The 21583-nt window shown below is 43.3% G+C and overlaps 1 protein-coding gene across 3 annotated transcripts in view; it reads right to left on the bottom strand.

Annotated features, from left to right (window-relative positions):
• Positions 1-21583, bottom strand: part of NTM (neurotrimin) — a 344658-nt gene that overhangs the window by 118217 nt on the left and 204858 nt on the right. For all 3 annotated transcript variants that reach the window (XM_032229681.1, XM_032229682.1, XM_032229683.1), the window contains exon 2: positions 19996-20228. In XM_032229681.1, the coding sequence (XP_032085572.1) occupies positions 19996-20228 (233 nt within the window). The remainder of the gene's footprint in view (positions 1-19995; positions 20229-21583) is intronic.

Here is a 21583-nt window from a genome sequence, read left to right as displayed (position 1 = left end):
GCAATCGAGTTTGACACCTCTGTTTTAGAGCAATTCATCATGTTGCTTTCCATGGTGTGCACTGACCCGAAGTTGGAGATGAAACATAGCACACCTGTCTTCAGGTTCCACTACTTCATCACAAGAGGATGATACTCTGCCTTTATCACACCCTACATGCCTTTGGAGCTGGTAGTGGTTTTGTTAATTCCTTTTGTGAAATGTCACGGAAGGGGTTGAGAGAGAAATTTTGAACATGGCTTCTTGTTAAGACAAAGCTTGTCATGCCCATCACCTGGAAACGTCTTTATTAGATTCCTTTATCTCTCCTGAGGTTGGGGGACAAGGCTGGCTGATACTGTACAGAGATGTCATCACACAGAAACTAATTAAGGTCTGAGGAGGAAGTGGGCCAACGCACATTCCCGAGAACAAGATGTATTAGAAACCGAAGATATTACCAGTGAACTTCAGACCAGAAAGGGCAAGCTGGGAATTTGACAATAACTCTTTGCCCCCCCCCCACCTCTTCCTAACTTACCATCTCTCCATTTCTCAAATGTCTCCTTCTGTCCAAGGGGCAAAACATATCTACCAATACTGTACTTTGATGATTTTCTTCCTTAACTCTTATCAAATCAGTCTTTGAAATATAGCAACAGCACTTAGACTTATATACCGCTTCACAGTGCTTTCCAGCCCTGAACCGGTTCCAGCTCCCTCCCCCTGCCTGTCCGCACCATGCTTGCCCCGCCCACCGCTGACTGATTGGCTTGCTCACCAGTCGCCTCGCCCGCCTCTAAGAGTCCTATCTAAACCTTAAAGTCCTAAAGCTGTCAAGTTTGAACACCCCTGGGTTTTTTTTCTAAAGGGTTAGGGGTGGAAGGGTCTTGTAACTTGACAGCTTTGAGACTTGCACACTTCAATGCCAGAGTTCCTGAGCCAACATGACTGGAGGAGGAATTCCACAAGTCTTAAAGCTGTCAAGTTTGAACACCCCTGGGGGGGGGGGTTTCTCTGAAAGGTTAGGGGTGCAAGGGTCTTGTAACTTGACAGCTTTAAGACTTGCGTGCTTCAAATGCCAGAGTTTCTGAGCCAACATTTTGGTTGCTAAGCAAGAGTGTTGTTAAGTGAGTTTCACTATATTTTACAAGATGGCCAAGCCCACCCAGTCACATGACTGCCAAGCCACTCCCACTTGGTCACATGGCTGTCAATCCACTCCCACCTGGTCACATGACCAGCAAGCCACTCCCACAAAGCAGGCCACACCTACAGAAGAGGTTCTAAAAAAAATTGAAACCCAACACTGCTTCCATTACTCTATTACTCTGTAATTTTATAGATGGTGTGCAAGGCAGACTACAAAGCAGGGGTACCAAATGTTGGCAAATTTAAGACCTGTGGACTTCAACTCCCAGAATTCCCCAGGAAACTTAAAGTCACCAAGGTTGGACACCCTTCCTATAAAGCATTCCCAGCTCTCTTTTCCATCATTTTGTTTCTAATCCTTGCCATTGGAGTACGAGAAAGATAGAAACACTCTGAAATGAAAGCATAATCCAAGGATGGGAGGATTGGCTCTAATCCGATTTACAGTGTCATTTCAATTTTTGGCTCCACATTTATTCAACTGGAAGCAAGGTTTTCTATCCAGACAAATGAAGCACTGAAGTGGGTCGATTCACTCCAGGGGGGGGGGGGGAGGATTTTTTTGTGTATATGTGTACATGTATACAAAATATTTTTTATCATCTAGATATAAATTATGTAGCCACTCTGATCTGGCACTTTAGTGTTTCGCTTATATGGTATGGAATGAGTGGTGCAAATGGCTAGAGGAGAGGTGTAATGCTTAAGGTAAGACTAAATGAAGAAGACACAAGAGTTAGAAATTAGCAATGGATAGGTAGAGACGAACAAACATGTATAAATAGAAAGAAGGATTGTAAATTAAGGAATTTATATAATAGTATCATATTTATAGACAAAGAGAAACTGAAATAAGGGGGGAGACGTACATTTACAATGGATGTATACCGAGGTGGAAATGTTGTACAGAAGAAAATTGCAAAAAAAAAAAAGTCTTTAGAAAAAACTGTTTCATAAAAATATTTTAAAAAATAGTGTTTTGCTTCAAATATTTATTTTAAATTAAAAAAAACCTTGACAAATTGAAATACCCCTCCAAAGCCTTTCCTATGCAGAGTCTTGACTCACAACCATTGTAGTTACAACAGCACTGAAAAAAGTTACTTACAACCGGTTTGCACACTTCCCAGTGGTTACATCATCAAACCATCGTAAATACGGCTTACCTTACTCTGTGGTAAGATGGGCAACCAATACATTTCATACATACATACATACATACATACATACATACATACATACATACATACACTGTACATGCCATTTGCCAAGCGTTCAAATTTTGATCATATAACCACAGTGAAGCTGAAACAGTTGTGAGTGTGGAAAATGCTCATAACCCACATTTTTCAGTGCCGTTGCAACTTCATGGTCGCTAAAACAAATAGTTGCAAGTTGAGGACTATGTGTAGCAATGGTTCCCACCTCCCTTGCTTTGTCCCTTCCACAATTAAGCCACTAGCAGAGGACCAGAGTTACTGGAATAATCCATGTACCCGATTCCTCAGAGCAAAACTTGCAGACCAAAAAAAAGTTGCCCTTTGCAATTCAGTATTTATTTCTGAGAGGACATTTCTGAGAGGTTTAAGCACCGTTTCTGTTCAAGATCCCTTCCTAGCAGGCACTAGCCTCCCTTGTCCAACACAGCCATAATTTTGTGCCAAAACAGGCAAGGAGCGTTTTGAAAAGTAATGAACTCTGGGCTGGATCCATGGCAAGGCCATCAATTATACAGCCCTGCAGCCGAAGGAGCAAAATGGACCATTTCAGACAGATTCTACCACTGGAAGGGAGAACACAATGAAATAATATACCTAAAAGTAACCAATGGATGAGCATATCTAGAGGGCATCACCATCTGGGTAAAATTAGAGAGAAGGAGGGAGGGAGGAAGAAGAAGGAAGGAAGGAAGGAAGGAAGGAAGGAGAGGAAAGAAAGGGACTGCATAGCAACTTAGAAGTGTTGTGGGAAGGGAAGGGAAGTGGAGGCGAGCAGAATGGAAGGGAGGGGGAGGGGAGGGAAAGTAAAAGAAAGGGAAGGGAAAGGACTGTATAACATCTTATAAAGAAAAATGTTAGGAAGGGAAGGGACTCTGTAGCATCTTAGTAAGGTAAGTAGTGAGAAGAGAAGAGAAGAGATGAAAAGAGAAGAGAAGGGGGGGGAAAGGAAGGGTCTGTGTAGCTTCTTAGAAAGGGAAAGGAAGAGTCATGTGGGGGAGTCAAGATTTTACAGAACTTACAAAGATTTCCAAACATAGGATAGAGGGGAGGGGAGAGGAGAGGAGAATAATAGAGTTGGAAGGGGGTCTTGGAGGTCTTCTAGTCCAACCCCCTGCTTAGGCAGGAAACCCTACACCACTTCAGACAAATGGACATCCAATATATTCTTTAAAAACTTCCTGTGTTGGAACATTCACAACTTCTGGAGGCAAGTTTCCCACTGATTGATGGTTCTCACTTCATGAAATTTCTCCTTAGTTCTAAGTTGCTTCTCTCCTTGATTAGTTTCCACCCATTGCTTCTTGTCCTACCCTCAGGTGCTTTGGAGAATAGCTTGACTCCCTCTTCTTTGTGGCAGCCCCTGAGATATCGGAAGACTGCTATCATGTCTCCCTTGGTCCTTCTTTTCATTAAACTTTCATTGAACCGTTCTTCATTTGTTTTAGCTTCCAGTCCCTTAATCATCTTTGCTGCTCTTCTCTGCACTCTTTCTAGAGTCTCCACATGTCTTTTACATCGTGGCAACCAAATCATGACGAAAGATATAGATTCCTCTTCTTTTGGGAGAAAAGCTACTTGTCTCCCGCCCTGTGTCTGATTAAAAGCATTTCAGAGATTCAGAGGTAAGCAGGTTTCTCTGTTCAGTTCCTTTATTATTCTATAATTATTCCCCTTCAATGTATTCCAGTCCTCCTGAATTCCAATGTAACAAGAAATAATTCTAAAATTAATTTTTTTTCTAGAATTGGAGCGTGAACAATTTGGCACAGCTTCCACTTTCTCCAATTTCGGCTTGCTTTGTCACTGCAGTTACCTCTTTATTACTGTACAACTTTTTGTGGATCAAACAGAAGCACCGAACACACGCACCAGCAAATTGGTGGTACATATTTGGATCTATGCTCTGCAGCGTTCAGGAGTGCGTGCATATACAAAAGCTCTCTGGCGGCAGTTATATTTATATTTTTGCAATCCCCATTTTTAATCTGTATTATTTTGGATTGTGTTTATACGCGCATGCATCTTTATTCATGAGCCACGTCTTTTATTTGTGCCCGTAAAATAGAGGGGCTGCTGCATGTATAATTATTTTCTCTCTGTGTGGAATGTTATTAATGCCAACAACCTTAAAAGTTAGATGCTTATTCCAAACTCAAGACCATGAAACTGGTTTCACTCCATCTGGGCTTGTAATTTCTGGTAGCCCTCGGATGGATTGACAGGTGGTCCTTCACTTACAGCCATTCATTTAACGACCACTTGAGGTTAACAACAGCACTGAAAAAATGACTTACAACAGTGATGTACCTGAGAGACCGCCTCCTGCCGATTACCTCTCTCAGACCAATTAGATCGCACAGACTAGGCCTTCTCTGGATTCCATCTGCCAGCCAATGTCGGCTGGCGACTCCCCGGGGGAGAGCCTTCTCTGTTGCAGCTCCGGCCCTCTGGAACGAGCTCCCTGTTGAGATCCGGACCCTTACTACCCTCCAGGCCTTCCGCAAAGCCACCAAGTCCTGGCTGTTTCAGCAGGCTGGGGGGAGCTGAGAAGCATCTACCTCCACAGAAATTGTGAATGTTGGTTTTGTTTTTAATATGTTGTCTTTGTCTCGTTCCCCACTTCCCCTTGTCTTTTGTGAGCCGCCCGGAGTCCTCCGGGAGTGGGCGGCATACAAGACAAATAAATAAATAAATAAATAAAATAAAATAAATGGTGAACCTTTTCAGCACTGAGTGCGCTCAGAGGGCCCGGGCTTCCAAAAAGTCAAACGTCCGGGTTCTAGTATTCATGCAGGCCCAACAATCAGCTGGCCACCACACAAGAGCCGAGGTGGCGCAGTGGTTAGGGTGAAGTACTGCAGGCCACTTCAGCTGACTGTTATTTGCAGTTCAGCGGTTCAAATCTCACCGGCTCAAGGTTGACTCAGCCTTCCATCCTTCCGAGGTGGGTGAAATGAGGACCCAGACTGTGGGGGCGATATGCTGACTCTGTAAACCGCTTAGAGAGGACTGAAAGTCCTATGAAGCAGTATATAAGTCTAAGTGCTATTGCTATTGCTATGTACAAGGCGTTCATGCAGGCCCACGAATTAGCTGACTGGCACCCATGTGCACACCGGTTTTCAGCATTGCTGCATGCACAAAGGACAGCGTGCCAGAAACCTGGAAGATAAACAGGCAAAGCCACACGTGCTGGGTGACATAGTTTCGTGTGCTTCTTTGGGCAAGCGTGCCAGAGGTTCGCCATCACAAACTTACAACTACACCCAGTCAACAGTTCATTTAGTGGCCTTTTGACGTTACAACAGGACTGAAAAAAAGTGACCTAAAACCATTTTTCACAGGCAGGCCACAACAATTCCAGGTTTGTCCCTGGGAAGTGCACTTCAAGTTTCATTTACGGTCTGTAGTAGTTATCAGTTTAAATATGCATCTAGATGTTGATTTTAAAAAAAGGGCAAGTATATCAGTATTTTAGAGGATTCGCTATTCTATCATCATTATCAATAATGTATTCTCTGACAAATGGAAATCTTTAAAAGACAATTTTCTTTTCCTACAATTAAAACTTGTCCTTGAAGGGAAAGAAGAGAGAAAAACAAAACAAACCGAAATGCATTTAAAGATCAGGAAGGGCAAGAAGAATGACACAAGAGAAACAAGATTAAAATAAAAGAACGGAATTTATACTCAGGACTTAAAAGTTTAATAATGCAACAGAAAATCAATATTTAATAAAGCAAATGATGGTGAAAAACATCAAACAGCAGTTGAGGCTGATGCTGTATTTTCTAACTTGTAACTCTAAGGCAAAATTGGAAACACGATCAGACAGTCATGAAGATGTGGGCACACAGTAAAAAAAATGTGTCTCACTTATTCCAAATTAATACAAAGTCTTCTTCTTATATTAAAGAAAACGAATGACGAAGCTTCAACATCAGCTGTATAAATAATGGACAATAAGTGACTCTGATTAGTTAATGGAACAGAAATTTATTCCATCAGAAATGTCATAAATATATTGTGTTTGGACTTGGCTGAATGTGTAGAAGAAAATGCAATAAGACTCAAATCACAGACCATCTCCAAAGAAAATGCTAGAGAATTCTTGGAAACAATGAGACAAATCAGTCATCAACAGGCACAGAGAGAGAAACCCTGCCCCACCCCATTCTAAAGAGACTATGTTAAAGCTAAAAGATCAAAACACCTCCTTGCTAGGAAAGAAGGAAGGAAGTAAAAGGAAAGGGGAAAGAAAGAAAAGGAAAGGACAGGAAAGGAGGAAAGAAAAAGAAGAAAGAAAGAAAGAAGAAAGAAAGAAAGAAAAAAGAAAGAAGAAAGAAAGAAAGAAAGAAAGAAAGAAAGAAAGAAAGAAAGAAAGAAAAAAGAAAGAAGAAATCAAAAGGTCAGGAAAAAAATAGATGGAAAAGAAAGGAAAAAAGGAAAGAAGTAAGTAAGAAAAAGGAAATGGGAAAGAAAGGAAAGGAAAGGAGGAAAGAGAAAGAAAGAAAGAAAGAAAGAAAGAAAGAAGAAATCAAAAGATCAGGAAAAAATAGATGGAAAAGAAAGGAAAAAAGGAAAGAAGTAAGTAAGAAAAAGGAAATGGGAAAGAAAGGAAAGGAAAGGAAAGGAGGAAAGAAAAATAAACCAAAATGTGATCTCTAGACTGGAATACTGCAATGGGCTCTACATGGGGTTGCCCTTGAAGTGCATCCGGCGACTGCAGCTAGTCCAGAATGCAGCCGCGCGAGTGATAGTGGGCGCACCGCGGTTCGCCCACGTTACACCTGTCCTCCGCGAGCTGCACTGGCTACCTGTTGGTCTCCGGGTGCGCTTCAGGGTACTGATGACCACCTTTAAAGCACTCCATGGTAGTGGATCTGAGTACCTGAGAGACCGCCTTCTGCCGATTACTTCCCTAAATCGACCAATTAGATCGCACAGACTGGGCCTCCTCCGAATCCCATCTGCCAGTCAATGCCGACTGGCGACCACACGGAGGAGAGCCTTTTCTGTTGCTGCCCCGACCCTGTGGAACGAGCTCCCCATGGAGATCCGTACCCTCACCACTATCCAGACCTTCCGCGCAGCCCTCAAGATCTGGCTCTCCCAGCAGGCCTGGGGATAGGCTTCCAATTCACCCGCCCGAGTGTTTGATTGTTGAATGAAAGTTGTGTTTTACTATTTTTTCTTTGTTCACATATTGTTTTGTTTTTGACCTTGCACCCCCCCTCCCCCCCCCCTGTGGTTGTAAGCCGCCCTGAGTCCCCTCAGGGAAAAGGGCGGCATATAAATCCCAATAAACTACAAACTACAAACTACAAAAGGTCAGGAAAAGAAATAGTGTTCATAGAAAAGAAAGAAAAGAAAAAAAATATAAAATAGTGGCTTCTCATATTTTCACAGCAGTTATAAATGCTAATATATTTTAACCGCTCTCTCTCTCTCTCTCTCTCTCTCTCTCTAAAATTACATCATATTACTCTTCTTTCTATAATCTCTCCTACCTAATCACCAAAAGCATAAATCAGAAGTTCATTTTTATAGTCCATAAGAAGCATTCACCAATCCCCCCCCCCCAAACCCACGTAGATCATGTCTCTTCTCTAATCAAAGAAGTCAATTTATCCATTCCATCATATCTAATTCTGATTTTGCTAGGGAGAGGAAAAGTCTAAGCCATTTTATTGCTTGGAGAAATGTGAAAGCCTAGATTATCATATTAAAAAAAAAATGCCATGCCATTTAGGGCCACTCCCCAGTTTCTCAACTTGGCACGTTTAAGATGAGTGGACTTTAACTTCCAGATTTCTCCAACCAGATTTGCTGGTTAGGGAATCTGGAGATTTGAAGTCCACACATCTTTAAAAATATCCTAGAAGGAAATTTGGGGAGTTGAAGTCCACATCCCTTAAAACATGCTGGCTATGCAATTCTGGGAGTTGAAGTCCACACATCTTAAAACATGATAACTGGGGAATTCTGGAGTACACATCCATGAAAGCATGCTATTTGGAGGATCTTGGGAGTTGAAGTCCATCTCCCTTGATGCATGCTGGCTAGGGAATTCTGGGAGTTGAAGTCCACATATCTTAAAACATACTAGAAGGAAATTTTGGGAGTTGAAGTCCACACATCTTAAAGCATGCTAGCTGGGGAATTCTGGGGTGCACACCCATGAAAGCATGCTAGTTGGAGGATCTTAGGAGTTGAAGTCCATCTCCCTTGATGCATGCTGGCTAGGGAATTATGGGAGTTGAAGTCCACACATTTTAAAGCATGCTAGCTGGGGAATTTTTGGGAGTCCACACAGTTGCCAAGGTTGAGATACACTGATGGAAGAACTTTCAGCTGCTGTAGATACTTCACTCTGGCTCATATTTTCCCAAAAGGGTGGATTATAAAAGTTTGTTATACCCCAGCCCTCTGGTATTGGAAACTCATCCCATCTAAATAGCCCATTCTTCTGTGCTTTGATTGGCAGAATGTCCTTGCAGCTTTAAAGAAATAGGAATATTTAAGTCAAGATGCTGGGTCATCTCCTGTGCTTTATCGTGAAACCCAAATCTATTGTTCCTGATATCCTACCAGTTACTGAAGAAAATGCAGTTGCCGCTGACTCTCTCGCCAGATGCTGGTGACAGATTACCAGTGACAACTCCGCCCTCTGGAGGCAGCCGCCAAGTGCATTTGATAAAAACAGACAACCTCACCAACTAGCCACAACTTGGAAAGACTCTTCTGCGTCCCTCAGGTCTGTTTCCTCTGACAAAGAATGGACTGCAAGGGCAAAAAGGAAATTTACCCATCTTTCTTGTTAGTTTTTTTTTAATTGAAGGAGTTCTTTTTCCTGCTCGAACAAAATTGCAGCACAGCTTCGTATCTGAAGAAATCATTTCCCGCGTTAGATTTAGGGATGCAGGATTGTTGCGCTGCTGGGACAAGGGCTGATGGGCTGTCAAGGGCTGGACTGCTTTATTTCTCGACCTGGATTGATGAATTCACACCATCAGGTTCTTCCCTGTCAATGCCTGGAGTACCCAATACAATAGTCCTTGAGTTACAACCACAAGGGAGGTCAAAGTTTATGTTGCTAAGTGGCAGAAGTTGCTAAGCAACTTTTGGACGCTCAAGTTCAAAGAGGAAATCAGAAGAGGAAGGGGCTCAGGGGAACAACAATGGCAACAACAAAGATCTACTATCCAGGGAGATAGATAGGACTTAGGAGTACTCATCTCAAATGATCTACGCCCCAGAGCTCACTGTAACAGCATTGCCAGAAAGGCATTAAGAGTTGTTAACCTAATTTTGCAAAGCTTCTTCTCCGGTAACACTGTACTGCTAACTAGGGCATACAAAACCTTTGCCAGACCAATTCTCGAATACAGCTCGTCTGCCTGGTATCCACACTGTTTATCGGACATTAATACAATTGAACGAGTCCAGAGGTATTTCACAAGAAGAGTCCTCCACCCCTCTGCTCACAATAGAATCCCTTATGACACCAGGCTCAAAATTTTAGGCTTGACAACCTGGAATTGTGCCACCTCTGGTCTGACCTAAGTGTAGTACACAAAATTGCCTGCTACAACATCCTACCTGTTAACAACTTCTTCAGCTTCAACCTCAATAATATGTGGGCAAACAATAGATACAAACTCATGGCAAACCGCTCCAAACTCGATTGCAGAAAATGCGACTTCAGCAACAGAGTGGTCAACGCCTGGAATGCTGTATCTGACTCCGTTGTTACATCCTCAAACCCCTCACAGCTTCAACCTTAAACTGTCTAGTATGGACCCCACCCCATTTCTAAGAGGTCCATAAAGGGGTCATGAATAAGCGCACCAGCGTGCCTACCGTCCGAGTCCTATTCTCCCCATTTATTTGTACTCATTTCCTTTGTTCATGTCCATGTTTATATTTATACCTCTTAGCTTGTACATGTTTGACAAACAAAATTTTAAAAAAAGGTCTAGGCAGAACACATCTAACTAGGAAAAGCTTGGGAGAAACTTCTCCAGAAGATTGGGAGAGACCCCAAATCCAACCTTTCTCTCCCAATTTCTCTGGAAATTTCCAGCAAGTGAGTAGGATTTCAGAGTTTCCTTCCCTTTACCAGAGCCACAGAGTTGTGTTATGGGAGTAGACAGGTAATTAACTATCAAACAATGGGCAGGATTTAAGAGATTAACTGGGGCACAGAAGGAATGGGAAATCTCATTTGGACCAGACAAAAGTGGTTGGGAGTGATTAGTTGCTTCAGCACAAAAGAAAGGACCAGATAGCCTCAAGAAGCTGATAAGAAACCGAAAAGCCAAATATCTCTCAAATTCTCCTCCTTCTTTTTTAAAAAAATACCTTTTTCTTCCTTGCATCTTGAACTTGGATTCCATCATTTTTTTTTCCCTATCATGCAAATGCTTGTGTCTAAGTGAGATTAAGCGCCGGGGTACTTCACAAAGTCCATTTTCATCAGCCCTGAGATAAGGTGGACTTTTCTTAATCTCTTCTACAAGATGAGAATATTTTGCAGCACAGGACAAATACAAATCTCATTTGGCCTCTTCCGTTTCTTATTTTCAAACACATCCATCTGAGAAAGGCCGACTTTGCAAAAAATTTAAAATTATACCGTATATGCTCAGATAGAAGCCCATATGTGGATAAGAGAACCCCCGAGTTTTTAACCAAAATGATTGTGAAATATGCACTACCTACAAATAGTCACAGTCACAGGAATGGGGTGGCTCAGTGGCCAAGATGCTGAGTTTGTCGATCAGAAGGCTGGAAGTTCAGCGGTTCGAATCCCGACTAATGGAGTGAGCTCCCGTTCCTTGTCCATGTTTCGGCCAAACCTAGCAGTTCGAAAGTACGTAAAAATGCAAGTAGAAAAATAGGAACCATCTTTGGTGGGAAGGTAACAGCATTCCATGCGCTTTCGGTGTTTAGTCATGCTGGCCACATGACCACAGAGACGTCTTCGGACAGTGCTGGCTCTTCACCTTTGAAACAGAGATGAGCACTGCCCCCTAGTGCTGGAAATGATTAGCAGGCATGTGCGGAGGAACCTTTACCTTTACAAATAGTCAAGTCTTGAATTGTTTGTATGTTTTAATTTTCACAGTTGGCTTGTCTGTGAGTAATCCACAGATTATACATTTTTCATGGTAGTTTGGTTAAAAATCAGAGGTCGCTTTATCCAGAGATACATTTATCCCTGAGTGCATAGTCAAATGAAGTCTTTAATATTCCTGGATATTCCTTGAGTGTTTTTAATTTGTTCTGGTCTTTGACTGTAATAAACATTGACTTGACTTGAGAATATACGTACATGGGCCATATGGACATTTAAAAATAAAATAAGGCAAAAAACTGTTGTATGTCGAAAGTTACCCTCGCGCATATGAGCTCGTCGTTCCCGACTCTAGGAGGCGGTGCTCATCTCCATTTCAAAGCCAAAGAGCCAGCACTGTCTGAAGACGTCTCCGTGGTCATGTGGCTGGCATGACTAAATGCCAAAGGCACATGGAACACTGTTACCTTCCCTCCAAAGGTGGTTCCTATTTTTCTACTTGCATTTTTAATGTGCTTTCGAACTGCTGGGTTGGCAGAAGCTGGGAGAAGTAACGAGAGCTTAGTCTATTATTCAGTTGCTAGGGATTCGAACCACCAAACTGCCAGACTTTCTGATTGACAACCTCAGCGTCTTAGCTACTGAGCCACTACATCCCTTTGTAATTACTTCTGTAAGCTAATTTTGGGGTACTTTTCTTGTTCTTAATGTCCAGAATTGCATACTATTTAGCTTGGATAAATGCTTGGAGAAGATGAGCATGTTGCATTGGAGTTTTGATTAGCCCTTAATGGAGGAATTGCCGATTGGTAAACGTTTTTTTTTTTTTTTTCATCTGAAGGAGTTTCTGCTTCTCTAAGAAATATATAGTTTTGTCCTTGTCTTCCACTCTATCACCATTACATTTTCTCTGAGGCTCTCAGAGGCACAAACTCAAGTGATCTCCACTTATCTGAGGTCAGCTCACCTATTGATCATCCATCAACTCTACTTTCTTGTTATTTATCAGTAATCTATAGCTGAACACTTTGATCGTACTGAGATCAATATGTGTAATGGGCTGTGAGAATAACCTTGGGAGACAGGAGGAAGAACCTGTGCCCATCAATATGAGTGACATTGAGTTGACCATGCCCACCCTGTCACATGCCCACCGAGCCCTGCCTACCCAGCTGGTCATTAGAGTAGAGAACCAATTGTTAAATTATTTGAATCCCACCACTGCACTGGGTCTATTTCTGCAAGGAGCTTTTAATTATCCTGCCTCTATAAGCTCACCTTGGACTGTGGCAACTAACTGTATTTCTGTAACATCACTCTCTATGGAAGAATATAGCTCTTAAGATCACTGCTATATCTTCATTTGAAGGATGTGACTATGAGCTAAACAATTTTGCTCTTCAAAATGCACTAGTCTCCCACCCCCTCTCTCTCTCCCTCCCTCCCTCTCTCCCTCTCTCTCTCTCTCTCTCTCTCTCTCACACACACACACACACACACACACACATGCACAGAGTATATAATTTTTCATTGTAGATGTTAAGCATAGAAATATCTCAAATTGCTCTGGCTCTTTGCCCAAGTGGCTGAGTTTGTACAATCAATTTAACATGGGCTTTTTTTTTAAAGTAATCCGTTGAACATTACCTGAACCATATACTATTCGAATAGATTGGATTTACACAATACTTTAAACCATTAACATCATCAACAACAACAAAAAATCGCCTGAGCCAGCTAAAACTAGCCAAATGCAGCACTTCGTATGCTACTAGCTCGCAACTTAATTAGTTAAGGATGTTGGACAAACCAGCAGATATCAGGGAACAATCTGGCAGTAGCTAGCATAGTCACCATGTCAGGGGTGGGTTCTCTGCCTGGTTGCTGGGTAGCCATGGCCATGGCGGGTGTGGCCTAGTCGGCCCCCAGCACCATGGTGGGAGGTGGGGCATTTTTGCCCACCCTAGGCTCCGGAGGCTTTTCTCGAGACTCCGGGAGGGCAAAAACAGCTTCCCCAGGCTCTGGAGGCCCTCTGGAGGCAATTTTCAACCTTCCAGAAAGCCTGTTTTTCACCCTCCCCGAGCCTCCACATACATCCTACGGTTCACCGACAAATGCGCGCTCAACAAAAGCGCGCAGACAAAACCGCTGGGAAAAAACCACGAGTTCAAAATTGCGCAGACGAATGAACACAGAAGTGCGCCGACAACAGTGTGCCGACAGAAGCAAGCTCTAAACCTAACCCTAAACCTAACCCTAACCCTAACCCTAACCCTAATCCTAAACCTAACCCTAACCCTAACCCTAACCCTAACCCTAAACCCAACCCTAACCCTAACCCTAACCCTAACCCTAACCCTAACCCTTACCTTAACCGTAATCATGCTTCTGTCGGCGCTCTTTTGTCAATGCGCCTTTGTGGGCATGCTGTCGATGTTGCAGTTTTATCGCCGCAGTTTTGTCAGGCGCACTGTTGTCGGGCACGCATTTGTCAGGTCACGACATCCTACACTTACCTGCATCCAAAATGGTCCACGTGGAGACTCCTGGGAGGGGAGGGGAGGGCGGGGCCAGCCAGGAATGGGATTTGGGGGTTCTCCAAACTGCAAAGAATCTTAGCTAGAGGTTCTCCCGAACCCCTTCAAACCCCCAACAACTCACCCCTGCGTCAATCTTAGTCAAGACTGAGGAAGGTATACTGTTGTATATCCTGGGGGAGGAAAAATCTGCCCTTGTGTAGTTGAATTAAATGAATCTCATGATGACTTGATAAGAATCTTCTGCTACAGTATTCACCAATATGGACCTTTTCCTTGACTTTATGCCACAAAGCCGTTTATGTAGCCAAAACACAAGGATAACAAATTTACGCAAACATCTTGTGCAGTCCTTGAGTTCCCCACCTTCCTGAACATTGTAAGAGATGACCAGGCTAAGCCCGAGAGAAGGGTCAAGCATATCATTAGTCTTGAGCTGTAGTGTCACAGTTGTTACAATGCAGTATTGCAGGGCAATTCTGCCCACTGCTAGGAGTTTGATCCTGACTGGCTCAAGGTTGACTCATCCTTCCATCCTTCCAAGATCGGTAAAATGAAGACCCAGATTTTTGGGAGCAGTATGTGACATTATAAACCGCTTAGAGCAGGGGTGTCAAACTCTCAAGGGTTGGGGGTTGGATCCGGCACACAGTGCCACTCTTGAAACAGCAAAGTACAGGCCCACAATGCCTCTGCCAGTGAGTTTGGGAGAGCTGGAGAGGGTTACAGGAGGCTGTTGCAGCCAACGACAAAGCTCAGGAGCCCGTTTTCACTGGCAGAGCACCACAGGTGCTCCCGACACAAGTGATGTTGAGTTGGACATGTCCACCCTGGCCACACCCATCCTGGCCACACCCACTCTGGCCCCCTGAGGTCAAAGACAACACTGATGTAGCCCTCAATGAAATTGAGTTTGACACCCCTGGCTTAGACAGTGGAGCAGTATATAAGTGCAAGTGCTATTGCTTGGCACCCGCGAGAGATCTAAATCCAGCCCACCTCGATGTCCGCTGACTTTTTATCTACCGCTAATGGGCTTTCACCATCAGTAGTTCAGATTCTTGTAGAGCGTGTTAGTCCACAATAAATCTGTATTCATTTCAACCTCCTTGCTTCCTGATTTATTTCACCTGACAAGCATTCAAGGAAGCTCACGAGTGTCAAAATTCCAGCCTTACGATGAAGACCAAACCACCAACCAATAACAAATCTGTGTGAATAACTGTGTAAAAATAACAATAAAATATGTCACTGCCGCTGGTCACCAGCAGAAATAGACATCATTTTCTCCTAATCCCCTGCAGAATGAAGGGCTTGTGTGCTCCGCTATTGTTTGATGGCTATTAAAGGAAAGGAGGTACATTTGATAGCACTAAAATGTCTGTTGTGCTTCTGACTCCCCAATCCTCTTAAATTCGAGGGGTGGGGAGAGAGATACAGTGCCTCCCCTGCTTATGGTGTGCATGAATGGGGTGGTAAAAGGGGGGGGGGGTTGAAGGATAACATATCCCCTTAAATATACTTTCCACTGAGGAATCATGCAGGGAACAGCCGGTTATTTCATCCACAGCAGATGGTGAGGTATATTTTCGGAACCATGAAAGATTATTATCAGGCAATTATGCTCTCCCCACCCCTGCATCTTTCACTGAAAAGACAAATATCACTTTGTAAATATCGCTACCAGATTTTGCAAAGCAAAGAGATAATGCAGCACAACTATTACAATCAATATGTGGATGACGTTTATGTATTGTTTTGGAAACGAAACAAGGTTCCTGCAGATTTGTTTTTATATCCTTCTACAGAATATTTAAGGGCATGCTTTTTCCCCACTTTGAGTTCTGATATTGTGGTCCCCCAGCGGCCAGCAGAGCTGGCAGCAGATTCGGACAGTAAGGAGGTTGGGGAGGAACATGGGCCAATCCTGGAGTCTGGGGAAGGCTCTGATGAAGGCTCTGTGTTGGAGGCAGAGAAGGGGGCCAAGGCCGTCTGACAGTTTTCAGCTGCCTTCACAGTCAGACATCAGTGAGGCAGACAAACAGCTGGAGCCTGTTCCCAGTGTGTGCATGTGCACAGTTGCCAGATGAAGGGAACAGCTAAGGAACAAGGGTTGACTTGGGAGTAAGGCCACAGGTGGAAAATGAATGTCCCGTCCAGAGGAACTAAAAGAGGAACGAAAGGGGAGTGGAGTTTGCAGGTGACAATTAGTTCGCTTAATTGGTTCGTGATCTTCCAAGACTCCTTGCCAAGTTCTGCAGATCTCGGCCTGGCAGCTCTCCAAGCCAGATAAGGTCTGTGACTGTAAATCCTCCCTAGAAAGACTTTGCTGGATGTGAATGAGCAGAATTCACAGTAAAATAACAAAAGGGTTTTTTGTTGGGACAAGGAGTTTCTTTCTTGCTCTTGGAAGGCCTAGGTCGGAACATCTGATGCCATGGACACTGTCTTAAATATTTATTAAAGGTAAAAGGTAACGTTTTCCTCTGTTTACCCCTGTCAGACTCTAGGGTGTGTTGCTTATCTCAGTTTCTTAGCCAAGGGAGCTAATGTTGTCCAAAGACATTTTTGTGGTCATGTGGCTAGCATGGCTATACATCAAAGTGCACAGAATACTGTTATCTTCCCACCAAAGTGGTACCTATTTTTTTTTACTTACATTTGCATGCTTTCGAACTGCTAAGTTGGCAGGAGCTGGAGCAAGGACAGAATTACACGGTGCTTGTCAACCTCTGGTTGACAACCTCTGGTTGACAAGCCTAGCATCTTCACTGCTAGGCCATTGCACCCCCTAACAATCTCAGTTTTCTGACTCAGCTCCCGAAACACGACAAACCCTTTGAAGTTGAATCTATGATTCCTATATTAGAAGTATAGGAGCCCCGACAAGAAGGATTTTTTTTCCTCACTGCAGGCTAACAAGTCTGTCTGGCAGAGAGATGAATAGTTGTCTGCCACACCTATTCATCTCCACTTCCTGCCTTTTATCCCCAGAAATAGGGTGGGGCTTCACTAGCAGCATTGGCTCTTCTGGCCCAAGGACCAGCCCACGGATTTCCACTGCTCTCCTCTCTTGTGACTTCTGCACATCCACACATCAAGCACTGGACCCAGATGTTCCTCCTCTTCCTCCTCAGCCACCTCCAGATTTGGAGGCTGTTGACTCTCCATCTGAGGGCTGATGGACGACCCAAGCTCCACCTCTGTCTCTGTCTCTGTCTCTGTCTCTGTCTCTCTGTCTCTGTCTCTGTCTCTCTCTGTCTCTCTCTCTCTCTCTCTCTCTCTCTCTCTCTCTCTCTCTCTCTCTCTCTCTCTGCCAGCTTCATTCCCTCTTCCTCCTCGGAGCTCTCAGGTTGCCTTGATGTTGACCCTGACTCCCAGTCTCCTTCTCCTCTGATTCAGCTGCTGGAGGGGCCAGGGGCTGGCAGACCACAACACACAATTTGACATATGTGCCTGATGCACAATACACATTAAAAAGTTTGGCCTAAGATAATACATGACCTGGGACTGTACATTGTGCTAAAGGCTACTTTACTGTGGTGGAATGTAGCCTGGATTCTCAGCAGGGATGGGCTGCATTTCAGGGGATCAAGAGACAGCAAAGTTTAGACAGTTTGCCTGAGAGGAAAAGGATTCGTGACAGTTTTTCGCTAGAAATTCTCCGAGCGCGTCTCTAATGATGCAGGTAGTTGCTTTCATTTGGCAACATTTCTCTCAATAGGCAAGGAACAATAAATAAAACTGTCTTCCCGGTCTTTGTAGCCTGAAATTTATTCATCCATCTGTTACTGAACACAGCACAATTAGATAAGTTGCGTGGCACCTGAGACAACAGGTTTGCAAATGCCTGGAAGATTTGTGAACTCTGCCATTAAAACAAAAAAAAAGTTATCTTAATAAATTAAACAGTTATTATTTTTTTGCTTCCATAGTTTATTTTTTTGCTTCAGAGATGGCCACAATTTATATACGAGACTTTGAAAGTCACAAACAAATATACCTTCCTTAGATATTACAATATTCTGAATGCTCCCAATTCCAATTAACTTCAAAGACAAGCCACAGCAACTTTCTGCCTAGATAACTAGTTACCCTCTTCCTTCAAAGAATGAGACCTTGTAATACCTTCCACTAACAGAATGTGTTGCTCTCTTGAGGAAACAGTATATCTTCCTTCCACAATTATTCACAAAGAGAAGCAGCGAAATAATAAAACACTAAAACAACAGAGGCAGGATTGATTTTAAATACCAGAGGTCCAGAAAGGATGGGTAAGTAATTACTACTCTCCAGCTTCCATGATTATAGCTTTGATTTTTTTTTAATGTGATCAGCTTTGATGCATGAATTGCAAACAGACGCCATACATTTGAAAGATAACAGAAAATGCCAAGATTGGAAACGCAACTGTTAGTTGTTTCATGAGTAAAGAGATGTATATGCTCGGAGAAGAAAATTTGCTCCATTTTTTTCCTCCCTTGATTGCTATAAAGGAAGGTGTTCTGAACCAGCTCCCTAAACACGGCAAACCGTCTGACGTGAACTCAAAAGATTCCTTTATTAGCAAAAAGTTTATCTCACAGGCTAACAAGGCCCTCCGACTGGAAGATGAATGGTTGTCTGCCACATCTATTCATCTCCACCCCCTGCCTTTTATCCCCAGAGGTAGGGCCTCGTTAACAGCGGTGGCTCTTCTATCCCAAGAATCTGCCCATAGATTTCCACTACTCTCCTCTCCTCTGCCTTCTGTGCATCCACTACATCTAGCTGTTCCTCCTCTTCCTCATCAGCCACCTCCAGACCTGGGGGCTGTTGACTATCTATCTGGGGGTGACGGCCAGCCCAGGGGCTGCCTCCCTCTCTCTCTCTCTCTCTCTCTCTCTCTCTCTCTCCCTCCCTCCCTCCCTCCCTCCCTCTCTCTCTCTCTCTCTCTCTCTCTCTCTCTCTCTCTGCCAGCTCCATTCCCTCTTCCCCCTTGGAGCTCCAAGGTTGCCCTGATGCTGACTCCGACTCCCACGCCTCCTCCTCTGATTTGGCTGCTGGAAGGGCCAGCGGCTAACAATCCACAACAGAAGGGAGTGGAAGAAGAGGATAGAAAAATGCCTAGGGATTTGTTGGCATTCATTGGTTGGTCAATGACATACATGGTGCAGGAGATGATCTGCCTGAGCTCGAGGGAGGGGTCAAACATGTTATCAGTCATGAGTCTCTATGCACCCACAAGACATTTAAGTCCAGCCCACCTTGAATTCCTTTCTTAACTCCCACTAATTTCCCTTGACCGTTAGTAGTTCAGATTTTTGTAGAGAGCTTAAGCTTACCATAAATTTTTATACTCTTTTGAAGTGCCTGAATCTCCTGATTTCCCCGATGTTTGACATGTAGTCCAGCTTATCAACTGCAGGTTAGCTCAGGACAACTTGGTGTACAAGACCAATGTCTTTCTTAACCCAGTTTGTTTCCAAGTCAATGTATCCATCGGCATTTGAAAATTAGCCGGCGTTCAAACTCCCAAGACTCAATTTCCTAGCTCTACTAAAACGGCTACCAAGAAAAGCCCAAGATAAATGATCAATGGTAAGGTAAGAAGAAATCCTTATCCTAATCATCCTTATCCTTATCCCCATCATCTCAGAATAACAAAATGACAGAGTTGGAAGGGACCTTGGAGGTCTTCTAGACCAAGCCCCTGCTCAAACAGTAAACCCTCACATTTCAAAATATTTCTCAAATATTTAAATATCTGCTACTTGCAAAGGTCAGGCACGAATCTTGGTCCATTTCACAAAAGCAGTTAATGCTCCATCATTAACCACAGATAAACTGAACTGGGCATAAATCTTATTGACCACAACAGGGGAAGGCAACCTTCAGAGACTGACAGTACAGGTAACCCAAATTTGCTAAGTGCGTTTTGCCCCATTTTACGACTTTTCCTGCCACAGTTATTAAGTGAATCGTTGCAGTTCTTAAGTTAGTTAAGTTCGTTACTGGATGGAGGAGGGGGTCAGAACAGAAGCCTTACCTTGCACAATGAGATGGACCCGTGAGGTTTTGGGGTGATTGTCCGTCTGTACTGAACAAGTATACGGCCCCTCGTCGTACACATCCACGTCGTTTATCCGGATGGCGTAATGGGTTTTGGTGTTGGCAATTAGCTCCACCCGGGGGTCCAAGCACCACTTATCGTTGCCCGCATAAAGAATGCTGCTTCGGTTGAGCCAAGCGACCCGTGTCACTCGATTATCCACGATGCATCTGAAGAGAAAGAAAGAGGAGAAAGAGGATTATAATCTGCAAAGGGGTTTTGCTAAAGGTAGCCTTATTCCTAAGGTCTCCCATCTCTCTTCTCTCCTTTCCTCATTCTGAAGTTCTGATATGAGCAGCAGTCATCCCAAAGAGCATAAACCAGCATTTTACCTAGATGTGATGGCTGCATTCCAGTGGTGGGATTCAAATAATTTACCAACCAGTTCTCTGCCCTAATGACCATCTGGGTAGGCGGGGCTCAGTGGTCATGTGATCATGTGGGCGTGGCCAAGTCAATGTCACTCAGGTCGATGGGCACTTCGCCTTAGTTGTTACAATGGTAATAAGGGTTAACTGGAGAGGCAGGTTCTGTAAACAGGGCAATAAAGATGAGGCTAGAAACAACACCAGAATGTTTCCTTCCTGCCTTCCTTACAGGATTAGCCCTGTAAAGTGGAAAAAACAACAAAAGGAGATTTCTTCCAACAATCGGTTCTCCGAACTGCTTAGAAAGTTAACAATTGGTTCTCCCGAATAGGTGCGAACTGGCTGAATCCCAGCACTGCTGCATTTTATATACAGGTAGTCCTTAGAACCACGTTTCTAAAAATTGTTTATATATTTTATTTTTCTAATTGCAAATACTACAAGCATAATACATGTGCATCTAAATAAAAAAAACAGAAAGGAAAAAAAGGAAAAAAAAACATAAACTAATATTACAGAGTGCACCCACACACCCCAGAGACTTTGCCCCCCCCTTATATTTCTTTGTCTATATAACAATTAAAAGTTATACAACATATTCCAATTGTGCCATTATTCTCCCCAAGGCAACATATATTCTTGAGTAGGTTGACTCCCTTTCCCTTCTACCAACACTGATTTTATAAAATACCCCCATATTTCATTATAATTGTTTGCTTTGATCATCCCTTTTTAAAATTTAATTTCCGTAGTTAATTTATCGTTTCTTGCCATACTCCAGATTTCATTATGCCACTCATTTCTTTGACTATCCCAATTTCATCCCCAATATTTAGTCATCCCTAATCTAGCTGCCATTATCAAATTTACAATCAATTCCTTTTTTTTGGTTTCATTTATATTCTATTTTTCCCCCAGCAACAGTAATATCAATCCTTGGTGACATGTCTAAATTGACATTCAAGCGTGCTCTAATTTCTCTAAACACCATGCCCCATATTTTTTGTGTACTATCACAATCCTTACAACCACAATTGAGACCGAAATTGATGTTGCTAAGCAAGACAGGGGTTAAGTCAGTTTGCCCCATTTTACGACCTCTCCTCCCACGGTCGTTAAGTGAATTGCTGCAGTTGTAAAGTGGGGTCACACGGTTG

The sequence above is a fragment of the Thamnophis elegans genome, chromosome 13 (genome assembly GCF_009769535.1).
Source record: "Thamnophis elegans isolate rThaEle1 chromosome 13, rThaEle1.pri, whole genome shotgun sequence".
Taxonomy (NCBI): Eukaryota; Metazoa; Chordata; class Lepidosauria; order Squamata; family Colubridae; genus Thamnophis; species Thamnophis elegans.
The sequence above is the reverse complement of the archived record's forward strand: the minus strand, read 5'-3'. Positions and strand labels throughout refer to the sequence as shown.